An 18,198-nucleotide genomic window follows, 5' to 3' on the forward strand; every position below is an offset into this window, starting at 1 on the left:
TCTGCTTCAGTTAGGTCCATACCATTTCTGTCCTTTATTGAGCCCATCTTTGCATGAAATGTTCCCTTGGTATCTCTAATTTTCTTGAAGAGATCTTTAGTCTTTCCCATTCTGTTGTTTTCCTCTATTTCTTTCATTGATCACTGAGGAAGGCTTTCTTATCTCTCCTTGCTATTCTTTGGAACTCTGCATTCAGATGCTTATATCTTTCCTTTCTCCTTTGCTTTTGGCTTCGCTTCTTTTCACAGCTGGAAAGAGCAGATGTACTCAATTATGCCTGTGTGAGGAAACCTTTGAAACTCCACAGAGGAGCGGTTTGGTTTGGAGAGCTTCTGGGTTGGTGAGCATGTGGAGGTGCTGCAAGAGTGGGGCCCAGAGAGGGGGTGCAGGGTCCTCTCTGCTTCCCACATGCCTTGCCCTCTGCATGTCCTCCATCTGACTGTTCCCGAGTTACAACCTTTTAGAATAAACTGGTGCTCTAGGAAGTAAACGGATTTTTTGAGTTCCATGAGCCACTTGAGCAAATTAGTTGAACACAAGAAGGGGGTCAGGAGAACTTGCAGTCTGTAGGTGGTGGGTCAGATGTGCTACATGTAACAATCTGGGCTTGTAGCTGGTCTGAAGTGGGGATGGTATTGTCAGACTGAGCCCTTTGCCTGTGGAATCTGTGTTGTCTCCGGTACGTAGTGTCAGAATTGCACTGAGCTGTGAACACACAGCCGTGTGCTCTGTGTGTGTATTCTCATCTACAGTACACGCTTTATTGTACACTGGCTCCCACATGTGAAGCAACCTTCTTCCCTACATTGGAGTTGGTGATCAGAACCCCTTTTAATGGACTCATCTGGGAACTTGGCCACCATTGGTCAGAGAAGGCAATGGCACCCCACTCCAGTACTCTTGCCTGGAAAATCCCATGGGTGGAGGAGCCTGGTAGGCTGCAGTCCATGGGGTCTCGAAGAGTCTGACACGACTGAGCGACTTCACTTTCACTTTTCACTTTGATGCATTGGAGAAGGAAATGGCAACCCACTCCAGTATTCTTGCCTGGAGAATCCCAGGGACAGGGGAGCCTGGTGGGCTGCCGTCTATGGGGTCGCACAGAGTCGGACACAACTGAAGCAACTTAGCAGCAGCAGCAGCAGCCACCATTTGTATATTTAACCCATTCCAGATATCTGACCTGTAAGTAAACTTCCTGATCATGTCCCATTTGTAAAGTTCTGATTACAGAAGTAATTTGATAAGAAATAGTAGGTCAGAGGTCACCTTTACATTGATTTGTTCATTCATTTATTCTGTAAGTAATTGGGTACCTACTATTTGCCAGACCCAGGAGATGCCACAGTAAACAAGATAATAGTCCTCGGCTTTCATGGAGTATATTGTTTGTTAGTGCAGTCAGGCAAACCCTGCATAAATTAATAATATACTTTAAAAGTGTTTTAAATACTCTGAAGGAAAGATGCAGGGTCCTGAGAGTAACAGGCAGAACCTCCATTGGAGTAGGTGGTTGGAAGTGTCCGAGGAGGTGACTCTAGGCTGACACTGTGTTGAAGGGTGCCAGGGATGGGAGAGAAGAGAGCAGTGTAGGCAGAAGATGGCTCTGCTGATGTCCTGAGCTGTATTGAGGTCTGTAAGGTTCTAGGAGCTGGGAGACTAGCAGGAGGAGGACAGTGGGGAGAAGGTGTGAGCTGGTGGAGAGACAGGCTGGGGCCAGACACACCAGGCCCCAGAGGCTTGGGGCCTTCAGATTTAAAGTGCATGGAGAACCACATGGAAGAATTTAAGCAGGGGCGTGAAGTGATCTGATTTATATTTTAAAAGATTGCTGTGTCCCCTGCATGGTAAATGGATTATAGGTAAAGCAGTAGCCAGAGGCATGAGGGGACTGGGTGAGGTGTTTACTGCAGGGTCCAGGATCAAAATGGGGTGGCCTAGACTTCTGATTTGAGAGTGGAGTGGATGAGCCCACTCTTTAATGAGTGAAAGGCTGCCTGTGAGGAAGAAAGTTCCTATGCTCTTAAGAAAGGGTCAGGTGTAGCTTAAATGATCCAAGTATTATTCAGCTTTCAGGGCTGTATCTGATAAGCCTATTTCTCCACCCTTAACGCGGGTCCATCTCACTAACCTTAGCCTCCTCTGTGGCCTCTGTAGAAGAGAGACAAGAAAGACATAGTAAAAACAATAGAGCAGTGTACCGTAGATCAGAAGGAACGCGTGGATCCTATGGCATGGGCTGTGGTACACATAGACTGCTTCTGAGCATGTAATGCATTGCTGAGTAAAGATTGCCAGTATTTCCTGAAAGCTTACTGTGTATATTTGTTGCTCAGTCATGTCGAACTCATTGCAGTCCCATGACTGTAGCCCACCAGGCTCCTCTGTCCATGGGATTCTCCAGGCAAGATACTGGAGTGGGTAGTCATTCCCTTCTCCAGGGGCTCTTCATGACCCAGGGATCGAACCCAGGTCTCCCACATTGCAGGAGATTCTTTACCATCTAAGTCCCTAGGGAAGCCCCATTTCCTGAGTGATTGCTGTGTACTAAAAGTGATTATTTATGTTCCTTAACTAGTTCAGTATTTCACTGAATCTTCACAATTCATGTGACCTGTTTTCCTTTTGCAGAGGGGATTGATGCCTAGAGAGATTTAATGATTTGCTTGCATATAAACAGTCACCCCACCATCCCATATAAACAACTCTAATACCCTAGAGCTTTGGAAAGCACAAGTTTAGGTGTTTTGTTTTTTTTTTTGTATGTTTGGTACAGATTTATTTGGCAGCAAAACTGACCTGAACTGATGTGAGGCTTAAGAGTTACTTTTGTTGGTTCCATTTGACATAAATATTTATAGGCGTTGCTACAGAAATGTGACTGTGCTTAATTATGAGCTGCTGTCTTAGATCCCACTGGAAATAGTAAACAATATCCCATTGTGTACCATTGAATGTGAAAGATTACAGAGATCTCTTCAAGAAAGTTAGAGATACAAAGGGAACATTTCATGCAAAGATGGGCAAAATAAAGGACGGAAATGTACACAGTATTCAGTATATTCACAATATTTCCTTCTGAGTTTTCTTAGGATTCCAGATGAAGGGTTGTGGATATGAAAAAAGTGCTCAAGTTCTGACCCTAGGCTTTCTGGCTTAAAAGCTGTTTGCCTAACTACGACACTAGTGAGAGGAGTGTAGGTTAGTTAGGCTGTTTGTCCCTTGAGGAACACGAGTGCACTGCGCCAGAAGTGTCATTAGCCCTACAGACATTCTGTCCGGTTATTGCCCCCGCTTCTTACTGCCCTCATAGTCTCTGTAGTATGCCAGCCTGCGTGCATGCTCAGGTGCTGCAGTCATGTCCGACTCTTTGCAACCTTGTGGACTATAGCCTGCCAAGCTCTTCTGTTCATGGGATTCTCCAGGCAAGAATATTGGATTGGGTTGCCATGCCCTCCTCTAGGGGATTTTCCTGACCCAGGGATCAAACCGTAGTCGTCTCTGTCTCCTGTGTTGCAGGATGATTCTCTTTCTGCTGAGCCACCTGGGAAGCCTGCAGTATTCCAGGGCTACCTTGAGCATCACCCTTCAGCTGTACCAAGTCCCCTGCTCTTTAGTGGATCCAGTCAGAGAGGTATTAGGAAGAAACTAATCTAGTTGAAATAATTTTTGAATTAATTTATTTTAATTGGAGGCTGATTACAATATTGTGGTTTTTGCCATACATTGACATGAATCAGCCGTGGGTGTACACGTGTTCCCCATCCTGAACCCGTTCTCACCTCCCTCCCCACGCCCTCCCTCTGGGTTGTCCAAGTGCACCGGCTTTGAGTGCCCTGTTTCATGCATCCAACGTGGATTGGTCATCTGTTTCATGTATGGTAATATACATGTTTCAGTGCTATTCTCTCAAATCATCGCACCCTTGCCTTCTCCCCAAGAGTCCAAAAGTCTGTTTTTTATATCTGTGTCTGTTTTGCTGCCTCGCATATAGGGTCGTCGTTACCATCTTTCTAAATTCCATATATTTGCGTTAATATACAGTATTGGCGTTTCTCTTTCTGACTTACTTCACTCTGTATAATATGCTCCAGTTTCATCCACATCATTAGAACTGATTCAAATGCGTTCTTTTTTTAATAGCTGAGTAATATTCCCTTCTGTATATGTACCATAACTTTCTTATCCACTCATCTGCCAATGGACATCTAGGTTCCTTCCATGTCCTGGCTATTATAAACAGTGCTGCAATGAACATTGGGGTACATGTGTCTCTTTCAGTTCTGGTTTCCTCAGTGTGTATGCCCAGCAGTGGGATTGCTGGGTTGTTTGGCAGTTCTCTTTCCAGGTTAAGGAATCTCCACACTGTTCTCCATAGTGGCTGTACTAGTTTGCATTCCTACCAACAGTGCAAGAGGGTTCCCTTTTCTCCACACCCTCTCCAGCATTTATTGCTTGTAGACTTTTGGATGGCAGCCATTGTGACTGGCGTGAGATGGTACCTCATTGTGGTTTTGATTTGCATTTCTCTGATCATGAGTGGTGTTGAGCATCTTTTCATGTGTTTGTTAGCCATCTGTATGTCTTCTTTGGAGAAATGTCTGTTTAGTTCTTTGGCCCATTTTTTGATTGGGTCATTTATTTTTCTGGTATTGAGCTGCATGAGCTGCTTGTATATTTTTGAGATTAATTCTTTGTCAGTTGCTTCATTTGCTATTATTTTCTCCCATTCTGAAGGCTGTCTTTTCACCTTGCTTATAGTTTCCTTCATTGTGCAAAAGCTTTTAAATTTAATTAGGTCCCATTTGTTTATTTTTGCTTTTATTTCCATTACTCTGGGAGGTGGGTCATTGAGGATCTTGCTGTGATTTATGTCAGAGAGTGTTTGCCTGTGTTTTCCTCTAGGAGTTTTATAGTTTCAGGTCTTAGATTTAGATCTTTAATCCATTTTGAGTTTATTTCTGTGTATGGTGTTAGAAAGTGTTCTAGTTTCATTCTTTTGCAGGTGGTTGACCAATCTTTTAATGCTCAGGGCTGTGTTTCTGCTTTGCTGGAGATTTGCATGGAATGTCTTGCTCTGAAACTTGTTGGCTCTTGGGTGGAGCTTGGTTTCAGTGTAGGTATGGAGGCTTTTGGGTGAGCTCTGGTCTATTAATGTTCCCTGGAATCAGCAGTTCTCTGGTGCTCTCAAGTTTTGGAGATAAGCCTCCTGCCTCTGGTTTTTAGTCTTATTCTTACAGTAGCGTCAAGATGTCTCCATTCATATGGCACAGATGATAAAACATCTAGGTTAATGGTGAAACAATTCACAGTGAGGGACACCCAGAGAGGTTCACAGAGTTACATGAAGAAGCGAAGAGGGAGGAGGGAGATAGAGGTGACCAGGAGGAGAAGAGGGGGAGTCAAAAGGGGAGAGAGCAATCAAGCCAGTAATCACACCCTTAAGTGAAAATGAATACTGAACATTAGATTCTTAAATTTAGGTACAAAATTGATAACAAATACCAAAAGCAAAGATTAAAAATCTAGAGTAAAGGTTAGACTCTCAAAAATACAATATTAAAAATACAAAACAAAATCAATCACAAAAATTATAACTATATATATGAAATTTGCTTTAAAAATAGGGTCTTTTTTTTGCAAGGTAATAGTAGGTTATACTAATGAAAATTAAAGTTGTAATAAAGGACTTAAATTTTTAAAAAAATTAAAAAGTGATAATAGTAAAAGTATACCTATGAGTTTCTCTGGAGCTGTTGTGGGCAGTGTGGGGTCAGTTCCATTTCAGATAGTTCCTTGTTCCAGCTTGTACTTGTTCTTAAGGTCTATAGGCCCCCTCCAATGCATGCTGCTGCTGCTGCTGCTAAGTCAGTCGTGCCTGACTCTGTGTGACCCCATAGACGGCAGCCCACCAGGCTCCCCCGTCCCTGGGATTCTCCAGGCAAGAACACTGGAGTGGGTTGCCATTTCCTTCTCCAATGCATGAAAGTGAAAAGTGAAAGTGAAGTCGCTCAGTCGTGTCTGACTCTTAGCGGCCCCATGGACTGCAGCCTACCAGGCTCCTCCGTCCATGGGATTTCCCAGGCAAGAGTACTGGAGTGGGGTGCCATTGCCTTCTCCCCTCCAACGCATGGTCAGTGTTAATTAACTACAGGGTTTTCATTTGTTGCACCTGTCACTTCCAGAGCGGTTCCCTCTTTATTTCTTTTGGCTTCCTCTGGAAGTCTCTTCAGTATCTAATTTCCACCCTGACACAAGGGGGTGAAGGTGGTCACTTATTTAGGCTCACTTGTTCAGTTGTGTTGTGGGGAGGGAGGAACACAGCAAACAAATATCACTGGCGTGTGTGGGGAGTGCTCGCAGTGTGTGGACCACAGTGGGTCTGCCGCAGCTCCAGGTTGCTCAGCAGGGGCACTGTCCAAAGCGGGCCCTGTGTTTCATGTACTTTCCAGGTCTGAGCTGCTCAGGTTCAGGTTCTCGGGTACTCCACAGGAGCACACACTCGGTTGGGTGTGTGTTTTGTGCCCTTCCCAGGTCCAAGCAGCTCAGGCAACTGGGTGCATGGCGAGCGCACTGTCCCAGGTGGGCCGTGCATCTTAATCACCTTCCCGGTCCCACCCACTGGTTTCCAGGGTGTGCTGTGAGATCACGGTCTCAGGTGTGCTGTGTGTCTCCTCTGGGGAGCAGATCTCAGGCTGCGACCCTCCTGGCAGATGTCAACCATCCAGGATCCCAGGAAGATGTGGGTAGCAACTAGGAGCCTGCTCACAGTTTGGTGGAAGATTCTGGTCTCTGGGGCTGAGAATGGAGCAGCCCCTTGCCTTCCGGCTCTGGCTGTCACTCCCTGCATCTCTGCCTCTGGCAGCGGGGAGGGGCCAGGTCGAAGCCAGCCAGCTCTCCTTTGGTATTTGCTCAATCCTTTGTTGTGTGAGTTGTGTCCTTTGTCAGGCTGCAAGTTAGAGCCTTTTGCAGGGAAGTTATCTCACGTTAGCTCCCTCAGATTGTCCTCAGGCCATTCAAGCCCAGTCCTTACCCTCAGCACCAATTACGCAGCCCGCACCTCCCTGTCCAGCCCCCGCTGCTGGTGGTGGATGTGAGCCTCTGGGCTACTTGCCCACTGGCAGTTGCAGTTAGGCGCATATTCTGTGGGGTTTTTTTTCTCCCAGTTATTTTGCCCTCTGAGTTTCCAAAACTCCCCACAGACCCACCTGTGAGAGGATTTCCTACAGTTTGGAAATTTCTCCTCCTTCACAACTTCCTCCCCAGGGACAGGTCTCCATCCCTAATTCTTTTGTCTTTCTTTCTTTCTCTTATATTTTGTTCTACCTCCTTTCGAAGAGATGGGCTGCCTTTCTGGGTGCCTGGTGTCCTCTGCCAGCGTTCAGAAGTTGTTTTGTGGAAGTTGCTCAGCATTCAGATGAACTTTTGATCAATTTGTTGGGGAGAAAGTGGTCTCCCTGTCCTATTCCTCCACCATTTTGGGACCGCCCCCCACCCCCCGAAATAATAATTTACACTCAAGAAGACGTGAAGAAAATTCTCAATATTCCCAGAAATGCTGGCATATTAAAGAGAGAGTGTTTATTTACCCAGCTCTTCTCTAATTGGACAAAGATTAGACAGTGTAACTAATAGATAAAAATCTCACCAGTGCAGGAGAAAATACTTTTGGTCAGCCCATCAGAAAGATCACTGAGCCTGGTAACCTGCTTGCCTTCCCCCCTCACCCCACGCATTCCTCCCAGACTGCTCCTCCTCTTTTTTTTTTTTTTTTAACATGGACCAGTTTTAAAGTTTTTATTGAATTTGTTACAGTATTGCTTCTGTTTTATGTTTTGAGTTTTTGGAGGCCAGGGTAAGGGATCTTAGTTTCCTTAGTTCCCTGAACAAGGATTATACTTGCAGCCCCTGCATTGAAAGGCAAAGTCTTAACAACTGCACTGCCAGGGAAGTCCCAGCTTCTTTTTATAGCTTGCTCTCTTCTTCATAACCTCACATACAAGTTCTCAGAATCTCTAAACGTTTCTCTCTCTTGTGTGTGGGACAGGGAAGCTTTATCAGTGAGCATAGGTGAGATGGTGGTTCTGTAACAAGTAGTCCCTTACACATCAGTGGTTTAAAGGCAGAAGTTAATTTTATTCTCACGTCATGCGTTCATCTGGAGAAGGCAATGGCAACCCACTCCAGTACTCTTGCCTGGAAAATCCCTTGGACGGAGGGGCCTGGTGGGCTGCAGTTCATGGGGTCACTAGGAGTCAGACACGACTGAGTGACTTCACTTTATTTTTTCACTTTCATGCATTGGAGAAGGAAATGGCAACCCACTCCAGTGTTCTTGCTTGGAGAATCCCAGGGACGGGGGAGCCTGGTGGGCTGCTGTCTGTGGGGTCTCACAGAGTTGGACACTACTGAAGCAACTCAGCAGCAGCAGTAGCAGCATGTGTTCATCAGGATTGTCAGGGCAGAACGCCGTGGTCCACACCATCCTAATCTAGGGACCCAGGGTGATAGGGGCTCCACCATTTGCTGAAGAAGGTAAGTCGATAAAGGCTCTTAAAGGTTCTCTGTGGAAGGGATATGGTTCCTTCTGCTCTCATGTCTTTGGCTAAAACAAGTCAAGTCAGCGTGCCTAACTCCAGGTAGGGAGCAAAGCCTAGTTCTCCTGTGAGCCTAGAGGTAGAGGAGGACTGAGTGTTGCTTGCAGACAGTAGGGCCTACTACCACAGTGAGGATAGGGGCAAAGAAAACAGGGGAGACCACTGATTAATATGCTAAAGTGGTTTTAAAGCTAAAAATAGAAACGAAAGTTAAGGTAGTGGTGGGGTCATGCTAATAGACTTAGCATCATGAAATAATTAGCCAAGAATTTTTCCCAGATGTTTGTTTTTACTATGAAGAAGGATCTGTTACCGAACCAGGTCCATTTGCCCAGCGTGCAACAAGCCAGACACTGAGATCCTGCGATGTACGATTTATTCACCAGGCAGCGAAGTGAGGAGATGGGAGGACAAGTCTCAGTCTGCCTCTCAAAAGTGAGGGGGTTGGGGTCTTGATGGGATAAGCATGATGATCTTAGGCATGGCGAGAGGTTATTGGAGGAAGGGGGAAAGGTGAGGTAATCCGTGTTCTGTGCAGGTGTGTCTGGGTTACAGGCTTCAGTGTGTTCAAAATTGAGGTGCTCAACTTGATCTGAGGGTTGAGTTTTCTGCACCTGACCCCGAAAGGCCCTTCCTTGGGCCCTGTGCAGGCCCAGTAGGGCCCAGTTTGGGGCTGGTGATCCCAGCTAGCCTTAGCCACCTCTCACAGGGCAGGAGCTGACACTACATGCCTGTGGAACAGCTGGGCTATGAGAAGCTGGGAAGGTGTGCAGTTAAAGAGAGGAAAAGGGGAAGAGTAACTACAGTGAGCCTACTCCATTAAGGCAGGTGACCAGCAGAGGGGTTTTAACAAGCCGCTCCCCTGTCCACTGCTGTCCATACAAGACAGCTGTATTCTGCACAGGCCCCGCCCTGTGGAGCCAGAGGCCAGAACTGCTTTTCAAGATGCTGCATGGCTAGGATGGCCTGGGGTTGAATAGTGACCGCTGTCCTTGGCCAGATTGACAAGAGAGTTTCCTTGAAGTCTCAAACTTCTGGTTAATTCCATGGATTGGTAACCATAACCAGGGGGTATATTGATGTAAAGAGTCACATATCTTGATGGCATTTGCAGTATCATTATATTCTATTGGGAATTATGCATCCCCATCTCCATCATTTCTAGATTTCTGATGTTCCTGAAAGAAATTTGTTCCTTTATGCCTTTTTTCCTTCCTTCCTTCCTTCCTCCCTTTCCTTCCCTTCCAACCCACCACCCCCCTTCCTCCCTTTCCCTCATGGCTTGTGGGATCTTATTTCCTCAACCAGAGATTGAACCCCCGGCCACAGCAATGAAAGCACCAAGTCCTGAGTCCTGAGAATTATTTAAATATGACTTTTTGCCCTCTAGAATTCCTGCTCGGCAGTTATCCCTTTTTAAACCCCTCACTATGCAGAGCTTCCCACATACACTGCATGAGATACAGATATTGGTCTCTCCCTTACTCACGTCTCTTTTTTCTTAGTTTCTCATCAATCCTTTCTTAAACTTTGAAACCTTAAATTTATGTTCTCCATTTTTCTTCCATTCACTGTTAATTAGGCTTTGTGCCACAAGCATATGTTATTGTTTGTTATCTAGGCATCTGGGCCAGATTCACAGCTTTTAAAAACATGCCTACTCTCTTGGAGGATGGATACTGTAAAGAACAGATGACCTTAATAATTATTTTTTTCTTTTCAGACCAAAACTAAAGACCAAAACCATCTTGATAAAGATGTGGATATACAAGAATTTAACTTAGAAAAGGTAGGTGTTTTGAAATTATTTTTTAAGCTTTTAATACCAAAAATGCATGTGTTTCTATGTTGTCCAATGGTTAGGGAACGGTGACGTAGGGCACACTGCATTTACTGGGTTGAACATTGTGTAGTTGTTTAAAACATGCTGGTTTTATGATTATAGTGTCCATGATATAGTGGCAGGAAAAACAGGGATGTTTGTGTTCTGTGGTTGTAACTTGGTTTTAAAAATGTGTGAGAAGGGGGGCGGTCCTAAGATGGCAGAGGAATAGGACGGGGAGACCACTTTCTCCCCCCACAAATTCATTGAAAGATCATTTGAACGCTGAGCAAATACTGCAAAACAACTTCTGAATGCTGGCGGAGGACACCAGGCACCCAGAAAGGCAACCCATTGTCTTCGAAAGGAGGTAGGACAAAATATAAAAGATAAAAAGAGAGACAAAAGAGTTAGGGATGGAGACCTGTCCCAGGGAGGGAGTTGTAAGAGAAGATGTTTCCAAACACCAGTAAACCCTCTCACCTGCAGGTCTGTGGGGAGTTTTGGAATCTCAGAGGACAACATAACCAGGAGGAAAAAATAAATAAAACTCACAGGTTACGCGCCTAACTGCAATTCCCAGTGGAGAGGTAGCCCAGACGCTCCTGTCTGCCACCAGCAAGCGGGGGCTAACAGGGAGGCCCGGGCTGCATTGCTTAGGGTAAGGTCCGGGCCTGAATGCCCTGAGGGCAATCTGAGGGAGCTGATGTGAGACAGCAGCCCAAACTGTGGGATAGCCAGAGAGAGAAAGAGGAAAATAAAAAAGAGGAAAGAGAGAGAGAACTTTCCTGCGAAAAGCTCTAACCTAAGGCACTGCCAGACCCACTCACAGAACAAAGGACTGAATGAATACCAGAGGAGAGCTAGCCGGCTGCGGACTGGCCCATCCCCCGCAGGAGGCAGGAAGGCAGGCAGGCGACAGCCAGAGCCAGAAAGGGGCAAACTCGGCCCCAAGAGACGGCATCCTCTACCAAACTGCAAGCAGGCTCCCAGTTGTTAACCAAGTCTTCCTGGGATCCTAGATGGTTGACATCCACCAGGAGGGTCTCAGACAGAGATTAGCTCCCCAGAGGAGACACACAGCACACCTGAGACGGCACTCCTGAGTGGCTGGGACCAGGGAGGTGATAAGATGCGCCCCTACCTGGGGAGAATGCGCTCGCCAAGCACCTTGTCGCCTGAGCTGCTAGGACCTTGGAAGGGCACAAAACGCAGGCCCAACCAAGTCTGTGCCCTTGCGGAGTACCTGAGAACCTGAACCTGACCGGATTAGACCTCGGAAGTGCACGCAACCCAGGGCCTGCCTTAGATGGTTCTCCAGCAGAACAACCTGGAGCCTGAGCAGTGTAGACCAGGAAAGCACACACGCCGTGAGCAGGGGCAAACCCAGTGTGGCCCAGACACTGCAAGCACTCCCCACATACGCCAGTGATATTTGTTTGCAGTGTTCCTCCCTCCCCGCAGCACAACTGAACAAGTGAGCCTAAATAAACGACCACCTTCGCCCCCTTGTGTCAAGGCGGAAGTTAGATACTGAAGAGACGTGCAAACAGAGGAAGCCAAAATAAACGAAGAAGAGGGAACCGCTTTGGAAGTGACAGGTGCAACAGATTAAAACCCTGTTAGCATTGGCTACAGGAGAAGGCGATGGCACCCCACTCCAGTAACTCTTGCCTGGAAAATCCCATGGACAGAGGAGCCTGGTAGGCTGCAGTCCATGGGGTTTCGAAGAGTCCGACACGACTGATCGACTTCACTTTCAGTTTTCACTTTCATGCATTGGAGAAGGAAATGGGAACCCACTCCAGTGTTCTTGCCTGGAGAATCCCAGGGATGGGGGAACCTTGTGGGCTGCCGTCTATGGGGTCCCACAGAGTTGGACACAACTGAAGCAACTTAGCAGCAGCAGCAGCAGCATTGGCTACATTGGAAGGGGCCTGTAGACCTTGAGAAGAAGTATATGCTGGAACAGAACTGACCCCACATTGCCCTCAACAGCTCCAGAGAAATTCCTATATATATTTTTCTATTATCACTTACAATTTTTTTTAAAATTTTAAGTTCTTTATTACTCCTTTAATTTTCATTTTTAAAACCTACTCTTACTTTGCAAAAAAAGACCCTATTTTTAAAGCAAATTTCATATATTTTTTTATAACCTTCATGACTTTGTTTTTTTTTAATATATTTTTGAGAGTCTAACCTCTACTCTAGATTTTTAATCTTTGCTTTTTTGGTATTTGTTATCAATTCTGTACTTTAAAGAATCCAATCTTCAGTACCCGTTTTTACTTAGGAGTGTGATTAGTGGCTTGAGTGCTCTCTCCCCTTTTGACTCCTTTTTCTCCCCCAGGTCACCTCTATCTCCTCCCTCCCACTTCTCTTCTCTGCTTAACTCTTGTGAATCTCTTTGGGTGTCCCAGGCTGTGGAGAACACTTAGGGAACTGATCACAGGCTAGATTGGTCTCTCTCCTTTTGACTCCTCCTCTTCTCTTCCTGGTCACCTCTATCTCCCTCCTCCCTCTTCTCTTCTCCATGTAACTCTGTGAACCTCTCTGGGTGTCCCTCGCTGTGGAGAATCTTTTCACCATTAATCTAGATGTTTGATCATCAGTGTTGTATAGACGGAGAAGTCTTGAGGCTACTGTAAGAATAAGACTGAAAGCCAGAGGCAGGAGGCTTAAATACAAAACTTGAGAACATCAGAAAACTCCTGACTCCAGGGAACATTAATCGACAAGAGCTCATCCAAAAGCCTTGATACCTACACTGAAACCAAGCTCCACCCAAGAGCCAACAAGTTTCAGAACAAGACTTACCAAGCTAATTCTCCAACAACCCAGGAACATAAACCTGAGCACAGAAATACAGGTGGCCAAAAGTCACACCAAACCCATAGACATCTCAAAACTCACTACATCATTGCACTCCAGAGAGAAGAGATCCAGCTCCACCCACCAGAACACCAACACAAGCTTCCCTAACCAGGAAACCTTGACAAGCCACTTGTCCAACCCCACCCACAGGGAGGATCCTCCACAATAAAGAGGAGCCACAAACTTAAGCATACGGAAAGGCCACCCCAAACACAGCAACCTAAACAAGATGAAAAGGCAGAGAAATATTCAGCAGGTAAAGGAACATGATAAAAGCCCATCAAACCAAACAAAAGAGGAGGAAGAGATAGGGAGCCTACCTGAAAAAAAAATTCAGAATAATGATAGTAAAAATGATCCAAAATCTTGAAAACAAAATGGAGTTACAGATAAATAGTCTGGAGACAAGGATTGAGAAGATGCAAGAAACATTTAACAAGGACCTAGGAGAAATAAAAAAGAGTCAAATCAATAATGAATAATGCAATAACAGATCAAAAGCTCTCTGGAGGGAACCAACAGTAGAATAACTGAGGCAGAAGATAGGATAAGTGAGGTGGAAGATAGAATGGTGGAAATAAACAAAGAGAGGAAAAAAGAAAAAAGAATTAAATGAGGACAACCTCAGAGACCTCTGGACAATGTTAAATGCCCCAACATTTGAATCATAGGAGTTCCAGAAGAAGACAAAAAGAAAGGCCATGAGAAAATACGTGAGGAGATAATAGTCAAAAACTTCCCTAAAATGGGAAAGGAAATAGCCACCCAAGTTCAAGAAACCCGGAGAGTTCCAAACAGGATAAACCCAAGGCAAAACACCCCAAGACACATATTAATCAAATTAACGAGGATCAAACACAACAAATATTAAAAGCAGCAAGGGAAAAACAACAAATAACTCACAAGGGGATCCCTATAAGGATAACAACAGCTGGTCATTCAACAGAAACTCCTCAAGCCAGGAGGGAATGGCAGGATGTACTTAAAATGATGAAAGAGAAAAACCTACAGCCCAGATTACTGTACCTAGCAAGGATCTCATTCACATATGAAGGAGAAATCAAAAGCTTTACAGACAAGCAAAAGCTGAGAGAATTCAGCACCACCAAATTAGCTCTTCAACAAATGCCAAAAGATCTTCTCTAGACAGGAAATACAGAAAAGGTTTATAAATTCAAACCCCAAACAACAAAGTAAATGGCAATGGGATCATATTTGTCAATAATTACCTTAAATGTAAATGGGTTGAATGCCCCAACCAAAAGACAAAGACTGGCTGAATGGATACAAAAGCAAGACCCCTATATATGTTGTCTACAAGAGACCCACCTCGAAACAAGGGACATGTACAGACTAAAAGTGAAGGGCTGGAAAAAGATATTTCATGCAAGTTTGGAGACCAAAAGAAAGCAGGAGTAGCAATACTAATATCAGATAAAATAGACTTTGAAATATAGGCCATGAAAAGAGACAAAGAAGGACACTACATAATGATCAAAGGATCAATCCAAGAAGAAGATATAACAGTTATAAACATATATGCACCCAACATAGGAGCACAATAATATGTAAGGGAAATGCTAAGAAGTATGAAAGGGGAAATTAACAGTAACACAATAATAGTGGGAGACTTTAATACCCTCCAGTACTTTGACCACCTCATGCGAAGAGTTAACTCATTGGAAAAGACTGTGATGCTGAGAGGGATTGGGGGCAGGAGGAGAAGGGGATGACAGAGGATGAGATGGCTGGATGGCATCACTGACTCGATGGATGTGAGTCTGGGTGAACTTCAGGAGTTGGTGACGGACAGGGAGGCCTGGCGTCCTGCGATTCATGGGGTTGCAAAGAGTCAGACACAACTCAGCAACTGAACTGAACTGAACTGAACTGACTGACACCTATGGATAGATCAACTAAACAGAAAATTAGCAAGGAAATACAAACTTTAAATGATACAATAGAGTTAGACCTAACTGATATCTATAGGACTTTTCACCCAAAACAATGAATTTCACCTTCTCCATGATAGATCACATCCTGGGCCATAAATCTAGCCTTGGTAAATTCAAAAAAATTGAAATCATTCCAAGCATCTTTTCTGATCGCAATGCAGTAAGATTAGATCTCAATTACAGGAGAAAAACTATTAAAAATTCCAACACATGGAGGCTGAACAACACGCTTCTGAATAACCAACAAATCACAGAAGAAATCAAAAAAGAAATCAAAATATGCATAGAAACGAATGAAAATGAAAACACAACAACCCAAAACCTGTGGGACACTGTAAAAGCAGTGCTAAGGGGAAGGTTCATAGCAATACAGGCATACCTCAAGAAACAAGAAAAAAGTAAAAAAAAAATAACCTAACTCTACACCTAAAGCAACTAGAAAAGGAAGAAATGAAGAACCCCAGGGTTAGTAGAAGGAAAGAAATCTTAAAAATTAGGGCAGAAATAAATGCAAAAGAAACAACGGAGACCATAGCAAAAAGCAACAAAGCCAAACGCTTGTTCTTTGAGAGGATAAATAAAATTGACAGACCATTAGCCAGACTCATCAAGAAACAAAGGGAGAAAAATCAAATCAATAACATTAGAAATGAAAATGGAGAGATCACAACAGACAACACAGAAATACAAAGGATCATAAGAGACTACTATCAGCAATTATATGCCAATAAAATGGACAACGTGGAAGAAATGGACAAATTCTTAGAAAAGTACAGCTTTCCAAAACTGAACCAGGAAGAAATAGAAAATCTTAACAGACCCATCACAAGCACAGAAATTGAAACTGTAATCAGAAATCTTCCAGCAAACAAAAGCCCAGGTCCAGATGGCTTCACAGCTGAATGCTACCAAAAATTTAGAGACAAGATAACACCTATCCTACTCAAACTCTTCCAGAAAATTGCAGAGGAAGGTAAACTTCCAAACTCATTCTATGAGGCCACCATCACCCTAATACCAAAACCTGACAAAGATGCCACAAAAAAAAAAGAAAACTACAGGCCAGTATCACTGATGAACATAGATATGAAAATCCTTAATAAAATTCTAGCAAACAGAATCCAACAACATATTAAAAAGATCATACATCATGACCAAGTGGGCCTTATCCCAGGGATGCAAGGATTCTTCAGTATTCACAAATTAATCAATGTGATATACCACATTAACAAATTGAAAGATAAAAACCATATGATTATCTCAATAGATGGGAGAGAAAGCCTTTGACAAAATTCAACATCCATTTATGATAAAAACCCTCCAGAATGCAGGCATAGAAGGAACATACTTCAACATAATAAAAGCCATATTTGATAAATCCACAGCAAACATTATCCTCAATGGTGAAAAGTTGAAAGCATTTCCCCTAAAATCAGTAACAAGACAAGGGTGCCCACTCTCACTGCTGCTATTCAACATAGTTTTGGAAGTTTTAGCCACAGCAATCAGAGAAGAAAAAGAAAGAAAAGGAATCCAGATTGGAAAAGAAGAAGTAAAACTCTCACTGTTTGCAGATGATGTGATCCTCTACGTAGAAAACCCTAAAGACTCCACCAGAAAATTACTAGAGCTAATCAATTAATATAGTAAAGTTGCAAGATATAAAATTAACACACAGAAATCCCTTGCATTCCTATATTACTAACAATGAGAAAACAGAGAAATTAAGGAAACAATTTCATTCACCATTGCAAAGAGAAGAATCAAATACTTAGGAATAAATCTACCTAAAGAAACAGAAGACCTATATATAGAAAACTATAAAACACTGATGAAAGAAATCAAAGAGGACACAAATAGATGGAGAAATATACCATGTTTGTGGATCGGAAGAATCAATATAGTGAAAATGAGTATACTACCCATAGCAATCTATAGATTCAGTATAGTCCCTATCAAGCTACCCATGGTATTTCTCAGAGAGAACTAGAACAAATAATTTCACAATTTGTATGGAAATACAAAAAACCTCGAATAGCCAAAGCAATCTTGAGAAAGAAGAATGGAACTGGAAGAATCAACCTGCCTGACTTCAGGCTATACTACAAAGCCACAGTCATCAAGACAGTATGGTACTGGCACAAAGACAGAAACATAGATCAATGGAACAAAATAGAAAGCCCAGAGATAAATCCATGCACCTATGGACACCTTATCTTTGACAAAGGAGGAAAGAATATACAATTGAGAAAAGACAATCTCTTTAACAAGTGGGGCTGGGAAAACTGGTCAACGACTTGTAAAAGAATGAAACTAGAACACTTTCTAACACCATACACAGAAATAAACTCAAAACAGATTAAAGATCTAAACGTAAGACCAGAAGCTATAAAACTCCTAGAGGAAAACATAGGCAAAATGCTCTCTGATGTAAATCACAGCAGGATCCTCTATGATCCACCTCCCAGAGTATGGAAATAAAAAAAATAAACAAATGGGACCTAATTATACTTAAAAGGTTGCACAATGAAGGAAACTATAAGCAAGGTGAAAAGACAGCCTTCAGAATGGGAGAAAATAATAGCAAATGAAGCAACTGACAATGAATTAATCTCAAAAATAAACAAGCAGCTCATGCAGCTCAATACCAGAAAAATAAATGACCCAATCAAAAAATGGACCAAAGAACTAAACAGACATTTCGCCAAAGAAGACATACAGATAGCTAACAAACACATGAAAAGATGCTCAACATCACTCATGATCAGAGAAATGCAAATCAAAACCACAATGAGGTACCATCTCACGCCAGTCACAATGGCTGCTGTCAAAAAGTCTACAAACAATAAATGCTGGAGAGGATGTGGAGAAAACGGAAGCCTCTTACACTGTTGGTGGGAATGCAAACTAGTACAGCCACTATGGAGAACAGTGTGGAGATTCCTTA

At 43.6% G+C, this 18,198-nt stretch overlaps 1 protein-coding gene across 2 annotated transcripts in view; it reads left to right on the top strand.

Moving 5' to 3' along the window:
* The window catches only part of LOC105003386 (chromosome unknown open reading frame, human C1orf131), a 32,921-nt gene that overhangs the window by 10,167 nt on the left and 4,556 nt on the right, over nt 1-18,198 (top strand). For both annotated transcript variants that reach the window (XM_010860521.1, XM_010860522.1), the window contains exon 4: nt 10,321-10,386. In XM_010860521.1, the coding sequence (XP_010858823.1) occupies nt 10,321-10,386 (66 nt within the window). The remainder of the gene's footprint in view (nt 1-10,320; nt 10,387-18,198) is intronic.

This window comes from Bison bison, unplaced genomic scaffold (genome assembly GCF_000754665.1).
Source record: "Bison bison bison isolate TAMUID 2011002044 unplaced genomic scaffold, Bison_UMD1.0 scf7180017864467, whole genome shotgun sequence".
Classification (NCBI taxonomy): Eukaryota; Metazoa; Chordata; class Mammalia; order Artiodactyla; family Bovidae; genus Bison; species Bison bison.